Raw genomic sequence first — 25,432 nt, 5'->3', positions numbered from 1 at the left:
TATGAATATGTAATCTGGATGAAGAAAAAATGTGTTAATGCCTGCAACATGCACTGTGACACGTCAGCAAATTAGAATTATAATTCGATGTCAGCTAGGTGTAAAAGCGACCCATGCAGTGTGATTGTGTCGGTAAAAGAACACCAGCTAATGTCTCTCCAGACCTTGTTCTTCACTGACCCATCAGGATAAGAACAATAATGTTTGATAACAGGTGAAAATGGAAAGTTGTCTTGCACCTGCCATGTTTGTTTATGTTGACAGATGGATGTGCCACCTCCCCACCTGCTTGCCTGCCCTGCACATAGTGCACATGAAAAAATATCATATCAAATACCAGCTTTCAATCTACATTATGGGGAAAGTATAGACACTAAATACTAAGTGGTAAATATGAGGATTGGACAGGGTTGTGCATTACCTGAATGATATATTCACACATGAACCACATATTTATTGATTACTGGTAGCTGATTCAGTATGACACAGCAAGACCCATTACAATATTATATAAATGAGTGCATATAATCCAATTTTTTGCATTTATTTTTGGCTCTGCTGTATGTATCTACTCCATGTTTTAGAGTAGATTTAACATAAAAAAAAAAAAAAAAAAACACCTTTAAAAGGATGAGGCTACTGTTATTTTTATTCTTTTCTGCTATCAAATCTGACAAAATGACCAAAAACAACAAAGTTAGGGCATCTCTGAATACTTTACAATTTCCCTACACTGTCTGGTGCACTTAGCCACAAGCCCTTCCCCTCAAACTCAAAGACATTAGTCTTAAAAAACAAGTCAAAAATATATAGTGTGATTTTTTTCAAAAGGCTAGGTCATTTTCAAAAAAAGCTGGGCACTGTTTTTTTTTGGCAAACATTACTCAAACAGGAGTAAATAGTGCATTTGATGGGAACTATTTTTAGTGACAGATTAATGCACATGCTCCAGTGAGTCTTTATGGCAGTAGAATGGTGTATGTGGGGTTTGCTCAAAAGAAACTACAGTGCCCATGATCATTGTCATGAAGTAACATGTCACCCAACATGTCACAGTGTGGCTCATTGGCCCTACCCCAGGGGACCCGGTAAGGTGGACGCCTTAACTCCGATCACACGAGCAGTGGATAACTCCAAATGAATTACACCAAGAAACGTGAAGATCACGCTGTGGTAAGGTGGACGCCTTAACTCCGATCACACGAGCAGTGGATAACTCCAAATAAATTACACTAAGAAACGTGAAGATCATGCTACGCTGTTTTCTAAAACCCATTTCTTTTCTCTTTAAAAAAAAAATGTTTGTGTCTGGAAATGGGCTTCACCAGCTAACAATATGCGCTGACGTCACTGATGACGTCATCACAGACGAGTTGAGAAATGTGGCACATAAGCAGATATTACCCCTTGGGCCCTCACTTTATAACATTAACTAGGGAACATACATCTGAGCCACAGGCCATAAAAGTTAATAGATGCAGTAAAGAGTAATCCATTATGCAGCCTTCCATTGGATTTGCTCTGTGACTCTAAACCCTATGTATAAAAGCCTGTGTGTGTGTCTTGTTTTTCCCTGTTTATGAAGCAGCATCAAGATTCTTTTGTAAAGAGGAATAAATATCAAAAAAATGAATGATCAATGGATGTGATCTGATGTGATAAAGGAAGTCAAGAAAGACTAAAACTATTGCTGTACTTTGTTGCAATGCACTGGATAACTGAAAGGTAGAAAGAAAGCTGTTCACCAATGCTGACCAAATACCCTCCATTTCTTAACAATGACCTATACAGTACACAAACTAGCTGTCTGTATCTCTCTCTTACCAATTCACACTATTGATGCAATCTAATCATCTAGACGGTGCCCAAGGCATCATAGCCCATTCACTAGTACGGTTAACTGCAGGGTAGTGTGGATGATGAACCACGCTTTTCTTCATACTTCTCTCTCTCTTTCACACAGATGCGACAAACTATAATAGATGGGCTACCGGTCTTTGAGATACTAACATGTATCCATTTTCCCTGAGAAACAAACTACAGCATATATATTAAGTGAGAAACGAGTGGAGAGTTAGAGGAAGGAAAGAGAAAAAATGCCTCGCTCAGATAACAAAACCACTTGTGCTCTATACACCTCAATGCTGACATAAAGATCCATTTAGAGGCAGAAGAGAGCATCACACTGCAGTTACAACCACACTGGAATAGCGTGCTAACACTGACTGCTTAACAAAAGCTACAGTATCTCCCACACTAGCTATTGAAAGCCTTGAGATTCATATACCTCATAGTGGAAGACTGTGTACAGACAGGAAAGCCCAGTCAACAAAAACTGCATTCATTTAAGTTTTTAACTACGCTTTCACCAAACAGGCCCATAACAACAGTAGTCTAACCTTTAAAAAGTGGGTGCGTGTACTGGAATGTGAGGGAAGTTAGTTTAAAAAAAAAGCAATGCATTCATCGCCTGCAGAGAGGAGCTGATGCTCTAGATTCTATCGAGCAGCAACTCATGCCCTTAAGTTAAAAATTCACATTAATCCCTGCAACATCCCAGCAAGCGATCTCAATGGCATGAACACTATCTCTATGTCTTCTTGCATTCTCTTCCTGCTGCCTGCACACACCCTCAGATACATGAGCACTTCAACATGGAGTTAAACTGTGGAAGTCATGTGGGCAAATTTTTCCTGTTTTCAAAAGAAAAACTGTCAGTTTGCAACCAAATCTAATTGGTTTTAATCATCACAGTTGACATTTTGGGTTTTTAGTAAAATGTCTGAAACTATTGGATGGATTGTCATGAAACTTGGTATAGACATTCATGCCCCCCTTGTGAACCCTTGGCCTTTTATCTAACGTCATCAGCAGGTCAAGATTTTAATCTATCCAGCACTTCATGAAAAATTACTTGCAAAACTAATGACATTCCAATGAGCCCCATCTGTACTTAATGTTTAGTACTTATTAGCAAATACTGGCATGCTAACTTGCTAACCTAAGATGGTGAACAAGATAAACATTATTATATGCTATACATCTTGGTGTTAGTCTATTGTCATCGTGAGCATGTTAGCATGCTGACCTCAGCATTTAGCTCAAAACACTGCTGTGTCTAAGTAAAGCTTCACAGAGCTGCTAACATGGTCGTAAACTCTTAGTATTGTGTTATGTTTGTTTCTGGCTTTTTTAATTAGTGAACACTCTGCGTTTCTCTATCTTCTGTTGTTTTCAAGTATAAATCATGAGGATTGACATACTGAATCTGTGCATAAAGACACTGACTATCTCCCTTTATTTTAAAATTAACCCCCAAGCTCCCTCAACTGGAACACATCAATATATAAAGACATTTGCGTACAGCCCCGTTTCTGACAGTAGTTAGATCTTTTTTATATACTGCCATCGGAACGGACACAAGGAGAGAGCGAGACCATGTGTATGTGAGTGAATCAATCCCTCATAGCCCTCTGTTTCCTATCAGAAGTAATGAACTGAGAGGTTGTGGTTGGCTTGAATAAAACAGGGCTACTGTGTGAATCAGCTATGGCCTGGAGGGTACCCAAAACAATCTGCACACAAATATAGGCATCATTTGCTTACATTTACATTTTTCACGATTGTCAAGAAGGTTCATTAGCGGCTAGGTAGGGGGAAATCTCAACAGCACGATATAAACTACTCTATAAAACACTTGTAAGAAAAGAAAGGCTGTTGAAATTGTCTGCTGTACTTTCCATTTAAACCAAAATTTTCCCTGCATTTGTACTTTGCATGTGGGCTGTTTTGTCAAAGGAAGCTGTTGACAGGGACTGTGCATTTGAAATAGTTTAACTGTGACTTCCTGCTTCTTTGCATATTTGCTAGTATCTCACCCAAAATCCTTAACTAACAACTGCACAAGATCACAGTGTGGACGTGGATAACAGAGGGAAAGGTGTAAAGAAGGAAAATGTGAATGAAGAGAGGGGGTAACAAGGGGGAAAGAAAATGAGGAAAGGACAGTGGTGATAATATTTTTTGTATTAATTTCCATGTCAATTCAGGCAAAAGATAGAGGCACATAAAGGTGAACATGAGAGAGAGAACATCCACTTTAGAATGGGTGAGAAGGAGGACGAGTGAGAGTGGGTGAGAGAGGACAGAGTCTATCTGTGTTGTGTCAGCTGCCATCTGTGCGTCAGACCACATGACAGAAACTGTGAGGCCTGCGCCCACATCTCCACTATCACCCTGCTGTCTATTGGGTACCAATACTCATGCATACATGATTCGCACACTTTTGATTACATTTTGCCTGTACTTGCGCACATACTATATAAGTATGTGAAAGTAATACTTACATGAAACCACTGCATGCATGTTGGTCTACTGAGGCACCAGTTGGTCCAATAATCTGTTGCTCTGTATTTCCTACAATGTATTTGCCCTTGTTTGATTGAATATCCTTATTTCTGGAGGACTGAAACTAAAACCTAATGTTTACCACTGGTATTTTAAAGTCTTGTACTCAAAAGCCATTGTAGCCACAATGGGATTACCTCTTATAGTCTGAGGCCGTTTGCGTTTGGCCACTTATCCTTGAAAATAAAATACACGACTGACCACCAAAATGACTGACCACCAAAGTGATGCTATGTGGTTGTTAAGAGACATGTAACTTGAAACTTGTAATTATGGACTTGGTTGCAATGTTCAGTGCATGAAGATAACAGTCAGTATGAGCAAACAGGTACAGTGTAGGTTAACAGCTATCGTGGAGAAGTACCAGGCATCCTTTTATGACCTCAACATTAAATTTACTCTGTAATGTGACTGTTGTACTGATGTTTTTTTGGAAAATACAGTGGTATCAAAAGAGCAAACTCACCTTTTGCTCCACTCTATTTCACAAACGGCAACTTTACACAAATTGTCAGAGATGAAAACAAAAAACAGCAGCTTTGTGACAACTAATTTGAACTCATTTATATGCAGCTTCGATCCCAGTGTTGATTTTCTGTGCATGTGCAGCTGTTTGTACCCGTGTTCTCTCTCCCCAGGTTGCTAATCAATGTCTGATGGTGAAATTTACTGACTCCTACCTTGTAGAGGAAGGGTGCTGTGCTGTTCAGAAATTTAAAGGTCAGGTATTTGCATCCTATAGGAAGTGCATCATTTTGCTGACATGCCGCTTCATAAGGGGGACAGTGAAACAGTGAACATTGAAATAGACATCTTCATTTTATCACAACATGACAAATGTTATATTAATGACTAGTGCTTCATTTTTTTGGGTTCTGCTTGCATCAGACTCCAAACTAAATATGCATTCCAGCAGCACTTTTTTTCTGGATTGGGTTGTAACCAGCTATTTGTAAATCCATATATTTGTGTGTATAGTCTTTCCCAAGTTCTTAGTAACTACAAGCTAGCTCACTCTCAAACTAGTGATTTACTATGTCGGGTTGCACCAATAAAACGTATCAATGTCCTAACTAGTAAAAACTTTAGTAATGGGTAAATACTTTAATAGGGAAATGTAAATACGTTATTAGGGAAACAGGCAGGGGGGAATGATTAAATTTAACCTTCAATCCTTTGTAAGTGTAGTTGTTACTTTTTAAAGCATGTAAATATGCATACACATAAAAAATATGTAACTTACATTTCATAGTCAGTAGTGTTCATGCAGTTTAGAATAGTTATGAAGTATCTAATTATGCCAACCTAGCTTACGTTACTTGGTCATTTAGGCATGTTTTGTAATTTATTGCATATGGTGCTATATTTGGGAAATATTATTTAAATTTCTCCCAGTTTACACCATAATAAACATAATTTGTATGTGTCATTGTCATGTGCCATATTCATTTCTAAAAAGGATATGGTCAATATTAAACAAGCTAACATTAGTTTTGTCTGTTAGCAGTCCAGGCAGCTACACAAGTTAGCTACACCTGGCAGTTACTTGGTGTAAATATTAAGTTACAACTAGTATATGTGTAGGAACTACTTAGTGTGATCTAACCTGATTTGATTTTGTTCTGTAAATCCACATGTCCACATGAGTTCTGAACAAATCTTTTACGTTTGTTTCATTGGAAAGATTTTCAGAGGTAAAATTATGTAGTGTTTCACAAAAACAGAAAAAATTAGACAAAAAGTCAGAAAAGATTTTATAGGAATTTTGTGAAATGATTTTTCTCTTCATTATCCCTTTAATCATACTGTGATGGGTCATAACTCCGGGTTGGGAACCAATTGTTTAACTTTTGACACATTTCCTCATTCATGAACTCCCAAAGGTCTTTCAAGGACAGAGCCATTTTGCTTTTTATTTGCTCATGGTACACACATTTGACAGATTGCTTATGATGACATCTGGGGGTCTGATGGATTCTTGCTCTCCGTATGGACGCCCTCAGAGTGTGTTCATCTGACAGACTGATGTCAAGGTCAGCCAAAAGACACACACACAAAACACACTACACTGCCATCACTGTAGGAAAACACACACACAACTCATTAACTGTGATGGATTACAGCACATTTTTGGCTAATAACACAGACATACGTGTACACACCATGCATAAATGCACACACACACACACACACACACACACACATACACACACACACACACACACACACACCAGACTATGGTAGCACATACAGACACAGATGGACACAGACTGTCATCTAAGTGTCACCTTCGGCTAATCCTTGTGAGACAGACAGTGATCCATCCACTGGCCACACAGATTTACCCATAATCCCTGTGAATGAACTCATTCAGAGCACAAGGCCTTCTTCCTCAGTGTGTGAGCACACAATCTGTCCATGATATGCTGTACAACGATTGCGCAAACCTAAAAAAGGCACCTTGAAAGAGTATCTGGAATAGAACTTAGGGAGCCATGATAATAGTGAGTGTGTGCTCTTTTAGTGTCTCTATGTGTGTGTGTGTGTTTGTCTATGCCTGTGTAAATGCAGATTTTATTGGATGGGAATGTCACATAGGACAGGAGACATGAGTGCTGACAGTGGTGTAGGTTGTACACCATTTACTACTCCCTGCTCCTCTAAACTAGATGAGATGGAAGATTTAAACCAATCTTCACTACCAAAGTAAACCCCTGTGTTTATAGCAACCATGTAGGGCAGCAGTGTGGGGGTGTGGGGCCATGTGAGGGGGGTTTAAAATTAAAATTGACATCCAAATTGCTGGGGACAGATTCAGCCAAAGCTTGAAGTTTGATTGCTTAGTTGTGAGAGGTATTTTTTTTAAGTGTTTTAAGGAATCTACAAATTGTGTCATGTTGCTGACATATATGGCAAAAAATTCTCAAAATTAGCTCTGGCTAATATGTGAACAGCTCCTCCTGGGAGCTGGGGAGCGGGACATCTGAGGTGACTTGATTAACCTGCTGCCACTGCGACCCGACCTCGGATAAGTAGCAGAAAACGGATGGATGGATGGATGGCTGGATAATATGAGCACGGACCTTGAGCTTGCGTTCAGTTAATACAGTACATACAGTACATACCTTCAGCATGAATTTAAAAAAAAAGTAAAACTTTAAGCAGTTTCGTCAATAAACATAAATGAGCCAAGAGAAGGTTTCTGTTGGTTTCCCTTAACGATTCCTATTTTCACCATTTAAAATAGTAATCATGACATGTATTTAGCAGCCTAAAAGGCAATTTTTCAGATGCCGCTACATGTCCCACTTAAGTAATACACTCATTTACAATAAGGGGAGATGGTGTTATTCATACTTAGCATACGGTTAATACACTACATATGTATATATTGTTCATTAATACTAATGTTTCGTGGTGCACACACAGACTCACAAGGAAGACTTGTACAAAATAGAAATCTCCTGTTGATATGAACACCTTAACCTTGGGCATGCACACATAGGACAAATCTATATATAACAACTAACCCTCCCAACTTTGGTATCAATCCCTCCCTGAGTGCTGGCTAGGTGTAGTGTCTAGATACTACGATGGTTTGCCAGGGCCTTGCTTTCTAAAGGTCAGTTGTTGCTTCCTCCTGCGGGTGGAAGGCAAACCGACTGCCAACCATCTCGGCGGTATCTGTCACGTCCTAACCACCGATAATTAGTCAGCAACACACTGCTCCAACCTGACTGACTGGATGTCTGACTGGGTCAGTGGGTGGTAGCTGGATATGCAAGAGAAAGACTGGGATACAAAGGGAATATACCTTTTTACATTAGTGTTTCTCTGTGTGTCTTTGACACAGAGATGTAAAGTGAGAAAGAGAAAAAGTGGACAGAAAAAGGTGCAGAAACAGAATGAAGTCCAGAGAAAAATGACTTGGGTGTTGGTAAAAGCTGGAAATTGTCTCAAGTGCCGGGCCATCGTTTATCAATGAGACAGAAGCACATACAGCTCATACTACACTTTACCTGCAGCCACTCTCTGCCTTTCCCTAATACCATCCTCGGGCACACCCGTTACCACTCGCAATTCTTTCTCTATAACTGTCACACACACACACCTACATGCTCTTTGCACCATCTACCTCGATGTTTCAGACCTCAGCGCCCCATTAGAAGACAATGAAGAGGAGACATTGTCTTTACTCAAGCATGTCAGACAGATTCAACATCACCAGCCTCGCAAGCCCCAAATAGACCCATCATCTCCTGCCCACCTAATCAGCATTGTGAAGAGACAGTGGGAGCAATGGGAAAGAAGGTGCTGGAAAGGTTGGGGTTGCTGTTAAAAGAGAGGGAGGTGAGGAGGCATGGAAAGAGAGAAATATGAGAGAGATGTGATGATCAACTTGATTTGGGCCCACTCTTTTTTCAGCTCTGGGGCCTTAAAATCTCTGAGATATACAGTGGAAACTACGTGGAGCAGGGAAATGACTCTGCATGATGTAGAGTACACAGAAAAAAGAGAATAGGCTTTTTTCTGTCAACACACAACATAGAAACACACATTAATGAAACATTTAAAATTAAGTCTTAAAAACACAGACATACTATACATACGAAGTTTAAAATGAATAAGTTTTAAATGAACTACTCAGGTAGTTGTTTTAATCCAGCCACTAATCAGAGACCAGAGTATCTTAAAGGACATTACCAGTGTGTGTTTTTAGCTGCTTCACTACCAATCATGTACACTTAATATTTTTGTTGACCACTTTCAAATGCACCGATCACTGATCATTCTTTGTCTATAAAATGTCAGGAAAAAAAAAAGCCCTTCAAATTGCTTTTGTGCTACCATCACTCCAACACCCAAAGATATTCAGTATACAATGATAAGAATAGAAAGAAAAGCAAAATCATTTGGAATCAGGTTTTCACAAGACTTGACAAATGACATAAACTATTGATATTAAGTTATTGGTGATTAACAAATTGATTAATTGACTAATCATGTCAGCACTAGTGCTAATTAAGTGTTTCAGAGCAGATGTATTTAAAAATTCTGCACTGCATTACCTCATAACTGCAATGTAGCATTGACATATGCAGCCCTGTTGTTCACTGTGATAGATTACACAACTCAAACAAGTTTGCTAATATTTTCATATTGTGCTGAAAAGAAAGGAAACTAATAGATACCTAGGAAGGTAGGAAAAAATCCATTCAAATTTATAAAACTAAATGGTAAACTGTATAAGTTAAACAGGATCTGTTGTAAATGAGGTATAACATGCAATGGAAAAGGGTGAGCAGGACAGAGAGACAGATGGAGACAGAGACATGAGAAGTGAAAAACAATACTGAGGTTCCAAAAGGGAGAGGGGTGCCCTCGAGGGGGAATGAGGGTGTATGAGACTGTGAGTGTGGGGGAGGGATGATGGGTGGAGGGAACTGGTGCCTTGACGGCGCAGTAGGGGCCAGCGCTGTGAAGTTGGTTAATCCTGAGGAGCAGTGGATTAGCTCGGCAGGGGAGAACCACCGCGGCAGGGGGTCCTGGGAGCCTGTCGTCTCCGACCACGGTACCATGCTGCGGGGCTACCAGGGACAGCTGCACCCCCCCCCCCCCCCCCCAAAAAAAAAAAAAAAAAACTAGCTCTAGGTACCGTCTGACCTAGTACATTGAAACAGGTCCACACAGTAACATGCATAGTGACATATAAAAGACATTGACTGCAGCGCATCAGTTCATTATTACTGTGGAGAGGCTGGAGGGGCTGATAGAAGAAGAGTGAGGGTGTTTTCACATGAGCCCAATGGTTGCAGTGTGACTGACTACGCAGAGCTCATAGGCCCACCTGGGGACTACTGCCTCTACAAACTACTCTCGTCTTCTCCTGTCGGCTCTGTGCTGCTTAACCCCTTGTAAGCTTGCTCCTCTTCTCTCTCTTTCCCTCTTTTCTACACCTGGAGCTACAGAACGGCAGGGCACTCCGTTGGTATTAGCATCATCATCCTGCTGATTACTACCCCACTGTCTCCAAAAGAGAGTGCTGTTCGGCAGAGAGCTGACGCGGACAAAGGAGGACCTCCATCTCCAAGTAATTCTGTTGTATGTGTGAGAAAGCTGTCTGTTTACATACACAGTTTGTGTGTGTCTTTAATGCATCTGTTTTCAGGGAGTAAGATCTAGAGTTGGATGGCAGTATGTGTGAGCTGAGTAAGTCTGAATGGACTGGACTGACCGTGAGCTCCTCTTTCTGGCTGCTTGACAATTCCTTTTTGCCTGCAGACAAAGGAGCAGATCCTCATCAGAGCAAGCTCATACGGGCAGCCAGGAGGAAAACCCTGATTCACTGTAACTCAAAAAGCAGCTGAAGCCTCTTCCTTCTACGAAGGCGATGTGGGGTGTCTCCCACCCTTGTTGTCCCACAGAAAGGGACCTTTCTCTGGGTGACTGGCAACCTGGCATGTACACCCCCCCGGACATCAAATGTTTAAGGACTTTTCAGTTGACAGAGCAGCCCACGGAAGACTTCAACTGTGTGCAGTGAGAGGCATGATGAAACCTCTTGCTGGAATCTACAGCTCCCTGTATGTTCTTGGTCATGGTTGATTTGATGAAATTTCCTGGGAGTCATACAATGCTCCTCCACAAGGTCGTTGAGGCATTATGATTTGCCTCCTGCATCAGACTAAGCCAACATTCTTTAGATGAACCATTATGCTGGTCAAAAGTTTACCAGCACTTAATGGAAAAAGTAAATCTCAAGAAATAGATAGAAGAGGGTCGTGTTCAGAGAAGGATAAAGACATTGATGTAGTCAGAGCAAGGCTGACCACTCCAGAGGAACTCAACAACCTTTATGGAGATCAAAAAAACTACAATCCTGACAATCAACACTAGATGAATAATAACTAAACACAGCGGTTAAGTACAAGGACACTTCCAAAATAAAACAATAACAAATGTGCCAGTTAATGAATCTGAAAAACAACCTATGAACAGTGGTACTTTATCCACAGATTTTACAGGCACATATTTATGTACTGCAATTTGAAAGATCATTTTAGTTTGAAAAGCCATAAAAAAGCCAGGGAAGATGATCTTTGCAAATTCCTACTCTCTCCTCCAGACTTATTAGCCAAACAGCACAACATCCCTGATGAGAAAAGCTAGTTGCTGTACTCAGTGTCATTTTGCTAACAGTCTTCATGCAATATTAACTTGCAATAGCGCTTGGAGGACGCACAAACCTATGCACAGAGCGCAATAAATAAAACAAAACCATCTGTGATTGACACATCATTAGCCACCCATGAATTATTCAATATCTGCAATCAAACCGGTTTGCTGATGGATCAAAATGCTGAGGAGCATGCAGGCCCAGGGTACCTGATTGCAAGTTAAAAGCCTCCCGAAACTGACTGCTTCCATCCCTAAAAATCTGTCAGTCATTAGTGTAGAGAGTGGAAAGGACTAAGCCTGCTTGGTCTTCTGAGGATTGATTTGGACCTCCTGTCATTCCCAAAGAAAGGCTACATCCTACTAGCTTTGAGATGGCTCTGATTGAAGACATAATTTTGAATGTGGTTGAATTTCACGGTTAGGAGCGTGAAACCCTCAGTGAGACGGATGGAGAGATGGGAAGGGGAGGGGGAGGCAGGAAGGACTGCAAATTACGAGTCAGTGTGCCTAGGGCCAGAGCTGGAAGGGGAGAGACCTTGGCTTAGGCCACCTGATATATGCAGACACACACAAATAGACACAAGTTTGTGCACAGAGGCATACATACAGTTTATACATATACTCAAGGAATATTGAGTATGGGAACACAAAAGTGAGCACAGAAATGCGCATACATAATGAAAAAAGATTGGCTGTGTGTAAACAATCTCCGCATCAATCAATGAGCAGAGCAAATCAGCTCTGGCTGTTGCATCGTTTCATGCCATTCCCCAGCTTCCAGATACAATCCCCACCAGCCATCTGCATATCAAACAAGGCAGCCATTCACATACACTGACTAATGATTTTTGAATGTTATTAGCTCTCCATATTACAACTGCACTTCAGACCTGTACAGTTCTTCCTCCTTGTGTGGAGCTGACCAAAAGGCTTGATTAACTGTTCCCTTATCTCCACTGGCCAGGCTTTAGTCCTAGTGTGGACTGGCTGCCTATCTTTAGAGTTTTGGCCCAACAATACTGAGCTGCAGTAGAGCCAACTATGTCTCACAGAAGAGCCACACCTGCCAAATCTGGTAGTTAGCTACAAAATAAAGGATCAGCAGTTAATGGGGCTCATTTATCAAAGCAGATATGGACAAATGCCTTCAGAAATAGCCTGAAAGTAATCTTGATAATCTTCAACTGTTTCTTTCCCCTGATTCATTTATAACCTAAGTCAAAATATGAAATTTTAAGAAAAAAAAAAAAGTGCTTTCAATGTGGAAGCAAAATTCAGGCACCTCAGTATAGGATGCCAAGGTTATAAAATAAGCTGTTATTTAGTTACATAGCTGTTCATATAAAAGAAAAAAAAAACAAAAGGTTTTGACCCTATTTAGGTCTTCATGAGGTTCAAAACTGAAGAGGATATATCAGTTTGACAGTTTCTACAGAGAAAATAGTGCTCAAGTTAGGTAAACATTGCAAACAAATGATCTAATTGTGCTTTTTTGCTTTATCTTGTTACAAAAGATTTAAAAATGGAAATGGAAGAATTGAATAAACTCATGGTAATGGTTTATAAAACAAATTGCTTTTGTTAATGTGTCAAGCTCTTACCAAGATGCTGCGATTGTGTATGATTTATAGCACCTGTCTTTTGATTTGATTTGACAGACCAGCTGCCTGTTGTTCACAAATCCGCTAGGGAGTCACAAATCCTCCTTAATCTTTGAAATTGCTCATTCTTCCTGTGCAAAACAAGCATGCGTATTCATGTGAAAAACGTGCCCAGTGCTGTTTCCTTTACATTGTTTAAATATCTTATCTGGGAATACATTATTGTTAAGAACCTAGTTTAAGAGTAGACTGAATGGAGGGTGTGATGTCTGTTACCAAAACATTCATTTAGCCTCATTGAACCAAACGGCCAATGAGAGCGAGAGTACTGATGGACCGGACACAGGTAGGTGATATCCTGTGTAGAAGTGTCCCCATCCCGCATTGTTATAACGACGAGTGCCTCACGTTAGCTCTCCACTCCAATCACACTCTCTCTCTCTCACACACACACACACACACACACACACACACACACACACACACACACACACACACACACACACACACGCATACGCACTCTTGCTCCCTCCTGGTGTTTCAAGATGATTTTAATAAAAAAACATCATGGGGCATATTTGTAGGTCACACTGGTGCTTCTAGTTATAAAATTTAGTAATTTTGCTCCTAAAATGGTCGAAAATGCGACTTAATGACCGCAGTCAGAAGCCCAGACCAATTTTTAAGTTGTCCAGCCCTCATCCTTGTGGCATGGCTGTGAAGTCTTCAGGTTGGAGAGTGGAGTTTATGTGACATAGTTGTTAGTAAGTGGCATCATCTGGCTGTCAGTGAGTTTCACTGATGTATGTTTTGAAGTCCACAACAAAGACGACAAATTAACCTGTCTTTGTTGTCACCTAATTCCTTCACCGTTTACATTTCAACAGGCATTAATTTCACTGAAATACTGGTGTAGGTTTTTTGAACTGCTCTTGTAGCTCAAACTTTTTAAAAAGTGGCAGGAATTTTACTCAAAGTTTTAAAAGTGCACTGTATGGCTTGAATTTGGATATTTTTGCTTGTTGAGCAGTTGGCCATATTGTCATTCACGCCTAATGAATACCATGTTTTCAAAAATATGTTTGAGGTAGAAAGCTTATATCATAATTTCATATCAAATTTAAATATTAAATTCTACAAAAAATTTTTTTTTTGTAAAAAACACACTCAAAGAGAAGATGTACTTTCTCTGAAGAGGCATACGCACTGATATGTAAATGTGAGAGCTGCATTACTTGGCTTATTCAATCAGTTTCTTAACCGGGGAAAATATCACCAGATATCTAAGCTGGCTACAAGCATATAATGTGTTTCTTATTGAAATTTAAGATTACCAGTGTTGAGGATGTAATTTTTTCCTCCTAACCTAAACTTACATTGTAATAATTTAAAACCTGATGGGGTTTTATCTAAAGGAAACAAAATATGTCCAGTATTTACAGAACCTTTGTTATTCCCTAGTAACAGCTGTCACCTTCTTCACACTAAATATAGTTAGATGTTTTGGTCTCCTTAAAAGTGCATGCAGATCTCAGTGTTTGCCAGTTGATTAATCTACAATTCATCACTAAAGGCACCCACAGCAAATCAACACAACTTGTTAGAATAAAGGTAAACGAACCAAATGCCAAATTTTAAATGGAAATCTGAATCAATGAATAGTGCATTTGTAATGATTGTTATAAAAAAAACAACACAAAAACCAAGCAATTTAAATATATCAGCAGAAATGCCAGTTATAAGAATATCAGACATAAATAAATTTCCCTGCCTTTGCCATTTCTAAAAGCACAAACTTTAATGTATTTAAGCATTTTATCCCCAGAATAGTGAGTCATTAGATCTTTTGACTACATTTTGACTCTAGTTCCACATAACAGTTTCTGAAAAATACAAAATAAAAGCCTGGGTTTTTTTAGAAACAACCCTGTTGACTGATCCGACAACTTGCCCAAACAGCTTGAGAGACCTGTTAGCTTTTAAATGATAAGGCCAGTGAATATAACCTTGACCCTGTGCTACAAATGGTTTACTTCAGTCTAAGCACCATGCATTTTCTTCCCAACTACTACTTTGTCCAGTGTGTGGGTTATTTCTCCCTAGCCAATGCAGCATTCAAGAGTGCAGCAGTAGGGCAGTGATACCAAGCAGAGGAAGCCTCTGGCAGTTCTTGAGGAGAGGCAAAGTAGGTTAAAGTTTTATGGTGCTGATAATTGAGTCCAGTTGCTGAGGGCCTTGGAGAATCTCAACAACTGCACAAAAAACACATAGACAGAGACAGAGAAACACATACAAACACATCACATGGCAAAAAGCTGATTTCTTTGGAGCTGTGAATGCCCTAGATGCACCAGCTGCTCTCAAATTAAGCAGCTCAGAGACAGAGGAATCAAATGTGTTTCCATTACAGGGCAAATATTCCATCTACCCCCTGTCATAACGACACTGTATGGCAGCATTATGGGGAAATATCAAATTAGACTGTTTCATTTGGAGGACTGTTGTGCATTGCGAACAGCTTTTGAGATCAACTGAGCTGCTAGGTAATGAGCGGCAGCGGCCTGCTCTAATATACTCATTAATGTTCTTTTGATTGCTTTGGTTAATCTCGCCCTGCTGTGTAGGGGAGGTAGCCCCCATCTCTGTTGAACGTCACTCGTCAGCCCTGGTTGGAGGGAAAAATAAGAAATAGGGAGCAGCATTACAAAACTAAAGTGATATGAATCATATTATTATATCTGAACAAACGTTATTCATGTTTATGCCACTAGAAGTTCATTACACTTGATGAGAAAACGTATCTACGTCTGGTTTTATGCTGAAGAGTTTCAACAAATACTAAAAAAAAATAAGAAGAAAAGACAGAGTTGAATAGACCACAGTGGACAACCTTCAAATGAAGTGTCGGTGATGTGTCAATTCTGAAGTGGATAGAATCAGACACAGTATACCACTCTGCTCTCTGAAAGCAAATCCTCTCCCTCACGCACCACTCGCAAACAAGTAAGAGGTGTTCTGTTGCTCCTGAGAACACTCACAGCTGTGACCATTTAATATGCTCCGGCTGAAATTCATTTTTCTGCACCTTTTGCTCTCACAAAAAATGCTAACAAACTTGTCCAACCACTTTTGCAATATGCTGCACCACACATCTGCCACGTTTCACTGCACAGTGTGAATATTTATTTGCTCAAACTTTATTGCTCAGCATCCACTTACTTTTGTATAATCATCCACGTGTGCGCAGAGATGGCTGTCAAATTGGAGTTAGAGCTGTATGGCACTGTGCCGTTATCAGCTGGGAGCTACTAGAGGTGTTTGTTGTTTGGAGACAAGCTTTTGTTGAGTTGGTGTGACTCTTACCTCTCCACATGGTCCAGATTTCCTGATACACCCAGTCCTCCAATAGTGTAGAGTTTGCCGTCATACACCAGGCTGTTGTGTCTGCAGCGAGCCGCAGTCATCCTGGACACCAGATTCCAGTTGTCCAATAGGGACATGTAGCACCATACATCAGCCACCATCACACCCGATTCTGTGCCACCTGAAATATACAGAATACGGGTTATTAAAGTGGATATGTAGGGTGATTACAACGATGTTTCCACCCCAGAAACTCCCCCCGGAAACCAATAATCTTTTTCAGAATCACAGGAACATTTTCCTCCATTTCAACCAGATGAATAAGGACTAAGTTGACTTCCTGTGTGATAGTTCGAGGTAACAACTACAATTACCACCTTGTGGTTGTATTCCTCTGCCAACCAGTCGATTTTTAGTTTACATCCATGCCTGTCTAGACTCATATAATATTAGTGAAGACATCCAAGGAATTTAATAAAAGGTATTAAGTGTATCTTTTCATAATTAGCATATGAGTTCTTTAGATATGGCCAAAAACGTGTTTTGTGATGTTTCAGTGACCTTGAACTTTAACCACCATATTCTAATCAGTTCATCCTTGAGTCCAAGTGGATGTTTGTGCCAGATGTAATGAAATTCCTTCCAAGCGTTCCTCATGTATCATGTTTACAAGAATAGGACGGAACTGAGGTCACAGTGACCTTGACCTTTGACCACAAAAATTTAATCAGTTCATCCTTGCGTCTAAGCGAACGTTTGTACCAAATTTGAAGAAATTCCCTCAAAGGGTTCCTGAGATATTGCATTCAGGGGAATGGGACAAACGGAATGACAGACAGACAACCCGAAAACATAATGCCTCCGGCCATGGCTGTTGCTGGTGCGGAGGCTTAAAAAGTCCCTTCTAAAGGACAGGCACTTTCCCATGGGTCAGGACAATGAGGCTGATTCAACTTGTGTACTGCTTCATTCACAAAATAAGTACTTGGTTACTCTATTATCTATATTAGGACAAAGTATGGACATTTTTATTGCAATGTTATATTAATTTTAAAAACTATATATTATCAGCTTCCTCATAACTATTAGTTTAATCTCAGTTACACTCTAAAAGAGTCATTGTAAACATTTTGGAGTTTCAGTCTTCTTTTCTACCTCTTCACTCATTCATTACATCCGATCAAACATACAGTAAGATTCCTGTCACATTAAATACAAAGAACAACAGAATAACTGCTTCCTTGTGTGTGAAAATTGCATTTCAAATGCTACCATCATTTTTTTATTCCATCACTGGTTTAGATGCTATGGAAACAAAAACAAGAGTGCAAAAGGAACGTATAGCTCCTAGTTGAGTTCCTGTGGCTCTTAGTACCTGGAACTATTAGGTCAAAAAGAGCTGTACTGTATACATGCAAAACTTTGGCATCAAATGGTAGAATAAAGATTTGTCTTTCTTTATTCAAAATGTTCTATTCAGTATTGAAATCTTCACTCCTAAAATTGATGTGTTTTTTTTTTTTTTTTTTTTAAAAGTTTTTAGAAAAAGTTGACTTGAACAACTTTAACTGACTGAAAGTAGTTTTCTCCTTTGGTGACTAGTTAACCAGCCAACCAACAAAACTGTACTTGTTTCAGCTCTCTTCAAAGCAGCCTTGTTAGCTGTGTAGTCTGACATGTAATACCGGCCATGACTCAGTGACCCTGCTCCAAGTGTGAGGAAGGTTACAGACTGAAGCCCATTGATTGGTTAGCTAGAACACCTCTGATTTCCCCACTGGCTGTCTGATTCCCAGCGGACACATGTAGACCTGTTCCAATGCCCAAACACAAATTTACATTTATATGAAAAAAGAGAGAGGAAAGGTACATGCAGGACAAATCCTGTTGCATTTCCACAGTGCAATGTCAAGGTCTGAGAACCGTGCAGGATTCTCGCACAAATGGACCGTGGAGGGAGAAATTCAGTCTACCTCTAGAGGAGCAACTTAAAGGTGTCTCATAGAGGGAGTCACAGAGTGCACAGTGTGCCACTATGGAACAAAATAAACTGCAGAACACTGCAGCAACCGTAAAACCAGACAGAGAAAAAAGTGTAGTTCAAAAAATGCTCCACAGAAGGTAAACAGAAGTGACATCTATACAAAAAGGATTCTTCTGAAAAGGAAAAAAGACAAAGTTGTCTGCGGTGTTGGGCAGCGAAAAGCTTTCAAAGCAACAGATGAGTTAGCTCTGAGGGCAGCCAGCCTTTTAAAATTCTTCAACTGTTTGCAAAGGTTGCAGGAAGTGGGCAATGGCCTGGGTAGCTTCACTTTGCCAAACCATATCTGTTACAGAGTGAAAATGCCTCAATAAGATATAATGAATGTCAATGTTGGAGACCTTTGTGTCATTATGATGCAGATGACTTCACCAAAAGAGGTCAGAGACAAGGAATTAAATGGTTTGCTTTTTTTGATGTAAGACCATTCTTTATTTTTTTAACTTTTACATCACTATAGATGCTGTCATAAAATAAATAAACATAACCACTCAATATATGCGGGCAAAATAATCTGACCTCAAGGTTCACTAAATAGCTATCCTTGAGTATAGGGTAAACATTTTAACTAATATATATCACCATGAAACTTCCCCAAGGATTACTTACATGAAGACGATTATTTTTTTTATTTATATATATATATAAGTTTTATGAAATTGTATGTTTAAATATGGAAATGAGGCATCATCTAATTAAATATACACTAATTTGCATTCTTGTTTCCTTTTTTTTTTTTCATGACATACCGTATTTTCTCAAATAAAAACCGGTAGTCAATTAAAAGCAGGGTTTCAAATAAATGCCGGAACCAAAATACAGGCCGGAGAAAAAACAAGGGTGGATTGATCCTGGTGCCTGTCATATAATGTGTATGCCAGCTAAGCATAATGTACATTTGTACCACTTTAATTTAATAAATTCAGCAATATAATCATGCTATCTTCAATACTTTGTTGTTCATTCTGATCGACTTTGCTTTGTTGTCCTTTAATCCCATCTGGCTGTTGTTGCATATACTGTGCCTGCAGATGTTTCACAATAAGAGCCCTGTTGAGAAATGAAGGGTTTCTGTCCACTGAAATGCTTTTAATTTGAAAAGGTTACAATTAAAGTCTAGTTTGTATTAACGGTGTAATGCATTAACATTAAAAGCGCAAACAGGAGCTGATCAAAACAAGCCTTCCTACTAAAATATGACCAATTACTCTATATGTATCAAACAGAGGGAATTAGAAATAAACGCCTGCCTCTAATACAAGCCTGCTTCAAATAAAGGCCTGTTACGTTCTGCAGCTGAGGTAAATAAACGCCCCGGCCACTATTTGAGGAAATATGGCATTGGAGTCAAAGGTTTTTACAGAGGGTATTTTTTTTCTCTCTTATCACTCCATAAATCAGAAAATACTGTCAACAGCTACAAAAAAAAAAAAAAAAAATCAATTTTCGCCATGTTTTTAGGAATAAAATGTTATATAAATCCGGCTATGAATGATATATGAACAAACCATTTGTAAAAGCCTTCAGAATATAGATAAGAATAAAACTGCAAAGTTTGGTGTATGTAAGTTCTGCTGAAGTGGATATTTCTGGCTCAGAGTATGAGGAAAAAAACTAATTTTGAGAAAACAGCATTTAAAAGATATGCATTTTAAAAATTTCAGGACTTTATGATTTTCACTTTTACGACTGATTGCTGAAAGGAAATGATCATGTTTGGATCCGATAACACTGAGCAGGAGAGAGAGAACTTTACAATGATACTTATGATGACATGTTGCAGATAACAACTGTGGTGCTGTGTGTTGCGTCAGAATGCTAACTTTTGGTGAATTTTGGAAAAATCTACAGATGCAAATAGACAATGAAATAAAATAAACACCTAAATGTGTATTCTGGACATCTCCTCTCCAACAGTCTGAAAGAAAGACATGTTATGGAAGGAAAACAGCCCAAAATGTCAAAATTGTACAGTGCATGAAAAAAAATGATTATCGATTTTTCACTCGTTGGCTTAAGAACAGAGTTTCTTAAAGCAACCTTATTTTGTCAATGTCTGTTTAAAAGATCAAGATTGCATACATTTCAAGATAGGATTTTAGTTTTGATATGCCAGTTGCAGTATGATGGCACCATAACAAGCCTCAACAGATAAATCAGTGTTACTGAAGTGTCTCTTGTAGCTGATTGGTCCGTTATTTTATTGAGTGCGACTAAACGACTTACAAAAGATTCCATACTGCACCCTATTTACATTATTCATGTGAACCATCTGTATGGTGATGTACTTAATTTGTATAAAGTTTGTTATTTCCAAATTTAAAAGGATACTTTTCACTACTGCAGTGTGATAAAGTGAGGGCATCTGCTGTCGTCCTGCTCCATGCCACTAAATGACAGGAAAGCTAACAATTGTCCTGCTGGAGTGGGCCATTTAACTCACCTGACAGGTAGATGTTGTCTCCTGCTGAGATGACACTGAAGAACTCCCGGTCGTAAAAGGGCAGGCTGGCCAGCGGATACCACTTACTGTTCTGGGGGTTAAAACAGGTGACTGCTGTCAGGGAGCGCTGGTTCATCCCGATCGCCTGACGCCCTCCCACCAAAACTATCACCTCGGCCACACCTAGAGGGCAATGGAGCAGGCGGAGGATGGAGGAGGAAGATGAGGAGGATGGAAAAAGATGGGAGAAAACAGGCCATCAGGATTTCCACCACTAAATATGGGCCACAATTAAATCAAAGCCCCTTTGAGATTCCCCAGTGCTACAGTAACTAGCAAGCGTAATGTTTTCTGGCATGTTGCATGATATTAGATTATTTATGTACGGCTTTCAAATGCATCTTGAATATTTTCATACATTTAATAACAACAACAATTTAAAAAAAACAACAACTTTTTGAACCCTTTAATTTTCAGACAAGAACCTTGACAAGCCGTGTGAGAACCAAAAAAAACCACACAATCCATAGATTATAAATCTGCTATTTTGAATTCAGCAAACCTTGGCTGTCCCTGAGTCAATACGCTTGAAGGGAAATGCAAAAACAAAATGCAAAATAGAAAAGTTTCTTAGTAACAGGAAACTACTAAGTTAAATGGGAAAGTGTAATTCAATTACCAAGACTGATTGGGCTGTCATTTGTTTGGTTGCCGCCCAGCTCTCTTATTCTACGTTCCTATACACATATTACAAGCACTAACTTACACATTTACTGCCCACACACTCACAGTGAAACATACACTGTTTGGGCAGGGCACAAGAGAATCACAAAATCAGTAGGCGAGAATTTGTCTTGATGTGTCTTGTCTCACATACACGTGTGTGCTGAGGACATTGTGGGGTTAAGGAGATACCCGACACACGTTCAGCACTCCTCACCCGATCTCTGCTCTCAGACATGCCACACACACACACACACACACACACACACACACACACACACACACACACACACACACACACACACACACACACACACACACACACACACACACACACACACACAGACACACACATATACACACACACATCACACCGCTTCTGGATAAAGACACCAGTGATCCAAAACACACAAACAGGTTGGCAGGCTGCCACATGCGTGTCTCAGGTCCTCTCAGTCTTCAGCAGCAGGCTCCAGTGAGCAGGCAAGATGACGAGCCGCCAGACAGAAATGAGCTGGGTGTTTGTAAGCAGCAGGCAAGCGGGCAGAAGAAGGCGAGCCAGGGAGGGAGAGGAGGGCGATAGGGAGAGATAGAGACATTGTGAGAAGAGAGAGAGAGCAGGGGAAAAACAAAGAGGGAATGAAAGCAAGAAGAAAAGACAGGGAGGGAGAGCTAATCTTCATACACTCCAAACCAAGACTAACCACTGGATTATCTGCTTGGATCGATACCTTTTCACACAGACACTCTCCTAACAGGCATATGCATAGGTGTCTTTTCCTTCTGCTTCTTTCAGTTAAAAAAACTATCCCCCTTTTTTTTCCCCTAAAGCCTCTCTTTTTCTTTCAAAGCCGGTAAAACAGAGAGCTTTTCTCTAGGAAGAAGAAAAAGGGTAAATGAGGAGAAAGATACAAAAACCACAATGGGCTTTGCTGAGGCTGAGCAAACAGACAGAGCAGTAAGCACTACCTCAGACATATCGTGGACATACAGCTTAGACTTATTGGACAGCTTAAAGCTGGCTGGCTCTTTTCCTCTGTGAGATTTTAAGAATTTGTTCCTCTGCATAGGACTGAAAAGAAAGTAATAGCTCAAGGAGAAATTGTGACAGTGTCACTGGGAAGGATGTCTGGTACACAAGCTAAAAAAAGGATAGTCGTGACAAAATACGGAGGGCGTAGCAGTTACTGCCCTTTCTGGCAGCAAGTGAAAGATGTGCTAACTTGGAGCACTGCTAAAAAAGATTTGAGTTGAACTCGTTCCCATCGTGGGCCAGTTTTCACAGCTTCATGGCATCACTCCTCAGACTCCAAGCCTCAAACGGCCCTCAAGACCTCCAACAGACCTTGGATATGCAGCTAATAAATGGGAGTGCAGTTTTATAGGATAGTTGCAGCTACAGAGTCTGTTCTTTGAAAAAAACTTAGTGAAATTTAGTGAAAACAAGCTCTTTGTCTTCCCTCTCATGAGCCTCCAGCCATACCTACAGACACACACACACACACACACACACACACACACACACACACACACACACACACACACACACACACACACACACACACACACACACACACACACACACACACACACACACACACACATTAATTGACTTTGTTCCACTACTGCTCTTCCTTGTGATTAGTTTGCTGCTATTGTTGTATGTGTTTGTACTCTTTTTCTCTTTATCAATTTCTCATCTTTTGAATTAAAAGATTTTGACTGAATTACATTTTCATCTCTTCTCATCTTCTTTTCTTTCATGCTGTTTCAGTTTGTTGATATTGACTGCCTCAATTAACTTGGCAAAAATTCTGTGTCTTAGCATATTTGGGATTTTCTTTTTTCTGCATGCATGTCAATCGGTGTTCCACTGTTTAAAGTCCGGTTTAATATCTGTATAGGATCATATTGTTCAAGGAGAAATATTACGTTCAATTCCATCTTAAAACATGGTGAAAATGTACAATTACTACACTTCCTGATGCTTCGGTTTTTTAAAATTTTTTTCCACTTTAGTCCTAAAACGTAAAGAGGACATGATTTGAAAAGACAGACTGAAAAAGAGTAATTTCTTTAGCTGAATTTCCCACATACAATTTCTCCTCCACTAAACCAACCTGAACCCCCACATTGTCTAATTAGGCCAACCTAAGCAATTCAACATGCAGCTTCAATGTGCCAGATTGTACGTCTATGCACATGCAGGTCTTTATTATCACCTAGTGCACATGTGCAGGGTTGTTCTCAGCGCTTTCCGCTCGGCCAGACACGTCAGGGAGAGTCCACATCTGGGCGCTGAGGTTGCTCCGCGGCTCTGACCCCTGAAGCCCAGAACACATTCACAAGCTAACACAACCCAACACCGGCCTGTCAGAATGCAACAAAACAGGAGAGCGGCACCGCTGACGCGGAGTCATGGCATTGGATCACACGGATGTGTGAGTGTGTGTATTTGTGTGAGTTTTTTCACACAATAAAGCCTCACAGGGACGGCTGTCAGTCAAAGGTTTGATGGGAGCTGGGTAGAGGGATGGAGGAACCGAGGATCGAAGGATGACGATGAGTGGTTGGGGATGAAGGGATAACCAAGTCTTGACAGCTCTTGTTTTTTTTTTCTTTATAACCATGGCAGTTTGGTATCTCATGATTGTTACTGACCTTTTTTTTTTTTTAATATTTCTGCCATATTTTTAACCTGTCTACTTTATAATAAGGAAAAAATTAGCTAAGCACAAAAAACACATATAACAAGATACATGAAGTCTTAGGTGTATCCTAACTAGTATAACCAGTCTTCTCCCTTTGGCTACCATGCAACTCCACAGGAAGTGCCTTGTTTGTTATTCTTAAAACTTTATTTGTTCTTTGTTAGAATTAGTACTGTATATTCATTGCTTTCTCTATCCTGCTCAAAAGGCCATTTCAGTCATTGCAAGCTGTGACTTATGTGGCAAACAAAATAGCCCCAAAAAAGTATGTGTTCTGAGGGACGGACAGGCTTGTGTCGGAGCTGAAACTCAAATTGAACTTGATGCCCACCCACCAAGTGAGACAGAAACACAAACATACACACACACATACACACACACAGATGTACAGTCACTCCTGAAGAATAGAGGTTGATGGAAAGATGAAGATAGAACAGAAAGATTCTGTTGTCTCGTCATCCCTGCTGCCACACCGGGCCTTATCTCACCTTGTTATGTGTCTCCTTGCACTCTGCCCCATGCTGTGACTCTGCTTTCCCAATTCCTATTCTTTTTTAACCTGTCGCTACTACCTCATTCTCCCTTGCTCTCTCTCTCCTTCCCAACCCAACAGGAGACTTTGTTCTCTCTATCTCTTTTTTTCTCTACAAGACTTTCTCTCTCAAACCACAGGAATCTTTGCTGTTTTTACAATATACTCTCTATTTCATCTTCCTTCACTACTTCCCTGGTCTTTCACCTGATGCACCTTTTACCCAAGTGTTTCAGCCTTAATGGCCTTACTTTAACCTGACATATTTTGGGTACAGTCAAAGGGACATTGTGGGGTTGGCTTGGGTAAAGCTGTTCCAATATACACACACCTTAACACTTACTTTAAGTTACGCAGCTGGGTTAAAGCTGAGAGATCAATGTCTTGCTCATGTATACGTCAGGCAAGTGTGGTCCTACCAAGATAAGGTAT

The 25,432-nt window shown here is 40.0% G+C and overlaps 1 protein-coding gene across 4 annotated transcripts in view; it reads right to left on the bottom strand.

Annotated features, from left to right (window-relative positions):
• Window positions 1–25,432, bottom strand: part of LOC120789391 (kelch-like protein 29) — a 182,967-nt gene that overhangs the window by 16,755 nt on the left and 140,780 nt on the right. For 3 of the 4 annotated variants that reach the window (XM_040126068.1, XM_040126067.1, XM_040126069.1), the window contains exons 10-11: window positions 21,035–21,217; window positions 16,551–16,731 (exon numbers count right to left, since the gene is read on the bottom strand). In XM_040126068.1, the coding sequence (XP_039982002.1) occupies window positions 16,551–16,731; window positions 21,035–21,217 (364 nt within the window). Of the gene's footprint in view, window positions 1–14,934; window positions 15,853–16,550; window positions 16,732–21,034; window positions 21,218–25,432 lie in introns of those variants that run through there. The other variant, XM_040126070.1, reaches the window with a different exon arrangement.

This window comes from Xiphias gladius, chromosome 4 (assembly GCF_016859285.1).
Source record: "Xiphias gladius isolate SHS-SW01 ecotype Sanya breed wild chromosome 4, ASM1685928v1, whole genome shotgun sequence".
Lineage (NCBI taxonomy): Eukaryota > Metazoa > Chordata > Actinopteri > Istiophoriformes > Xiphiidae > Xiphias > Xiphias gladius.
Note: the sequence above shows the minus strand (reverse complement) of the source record. Positions and strands in the feature narration are given on the sequence as shown.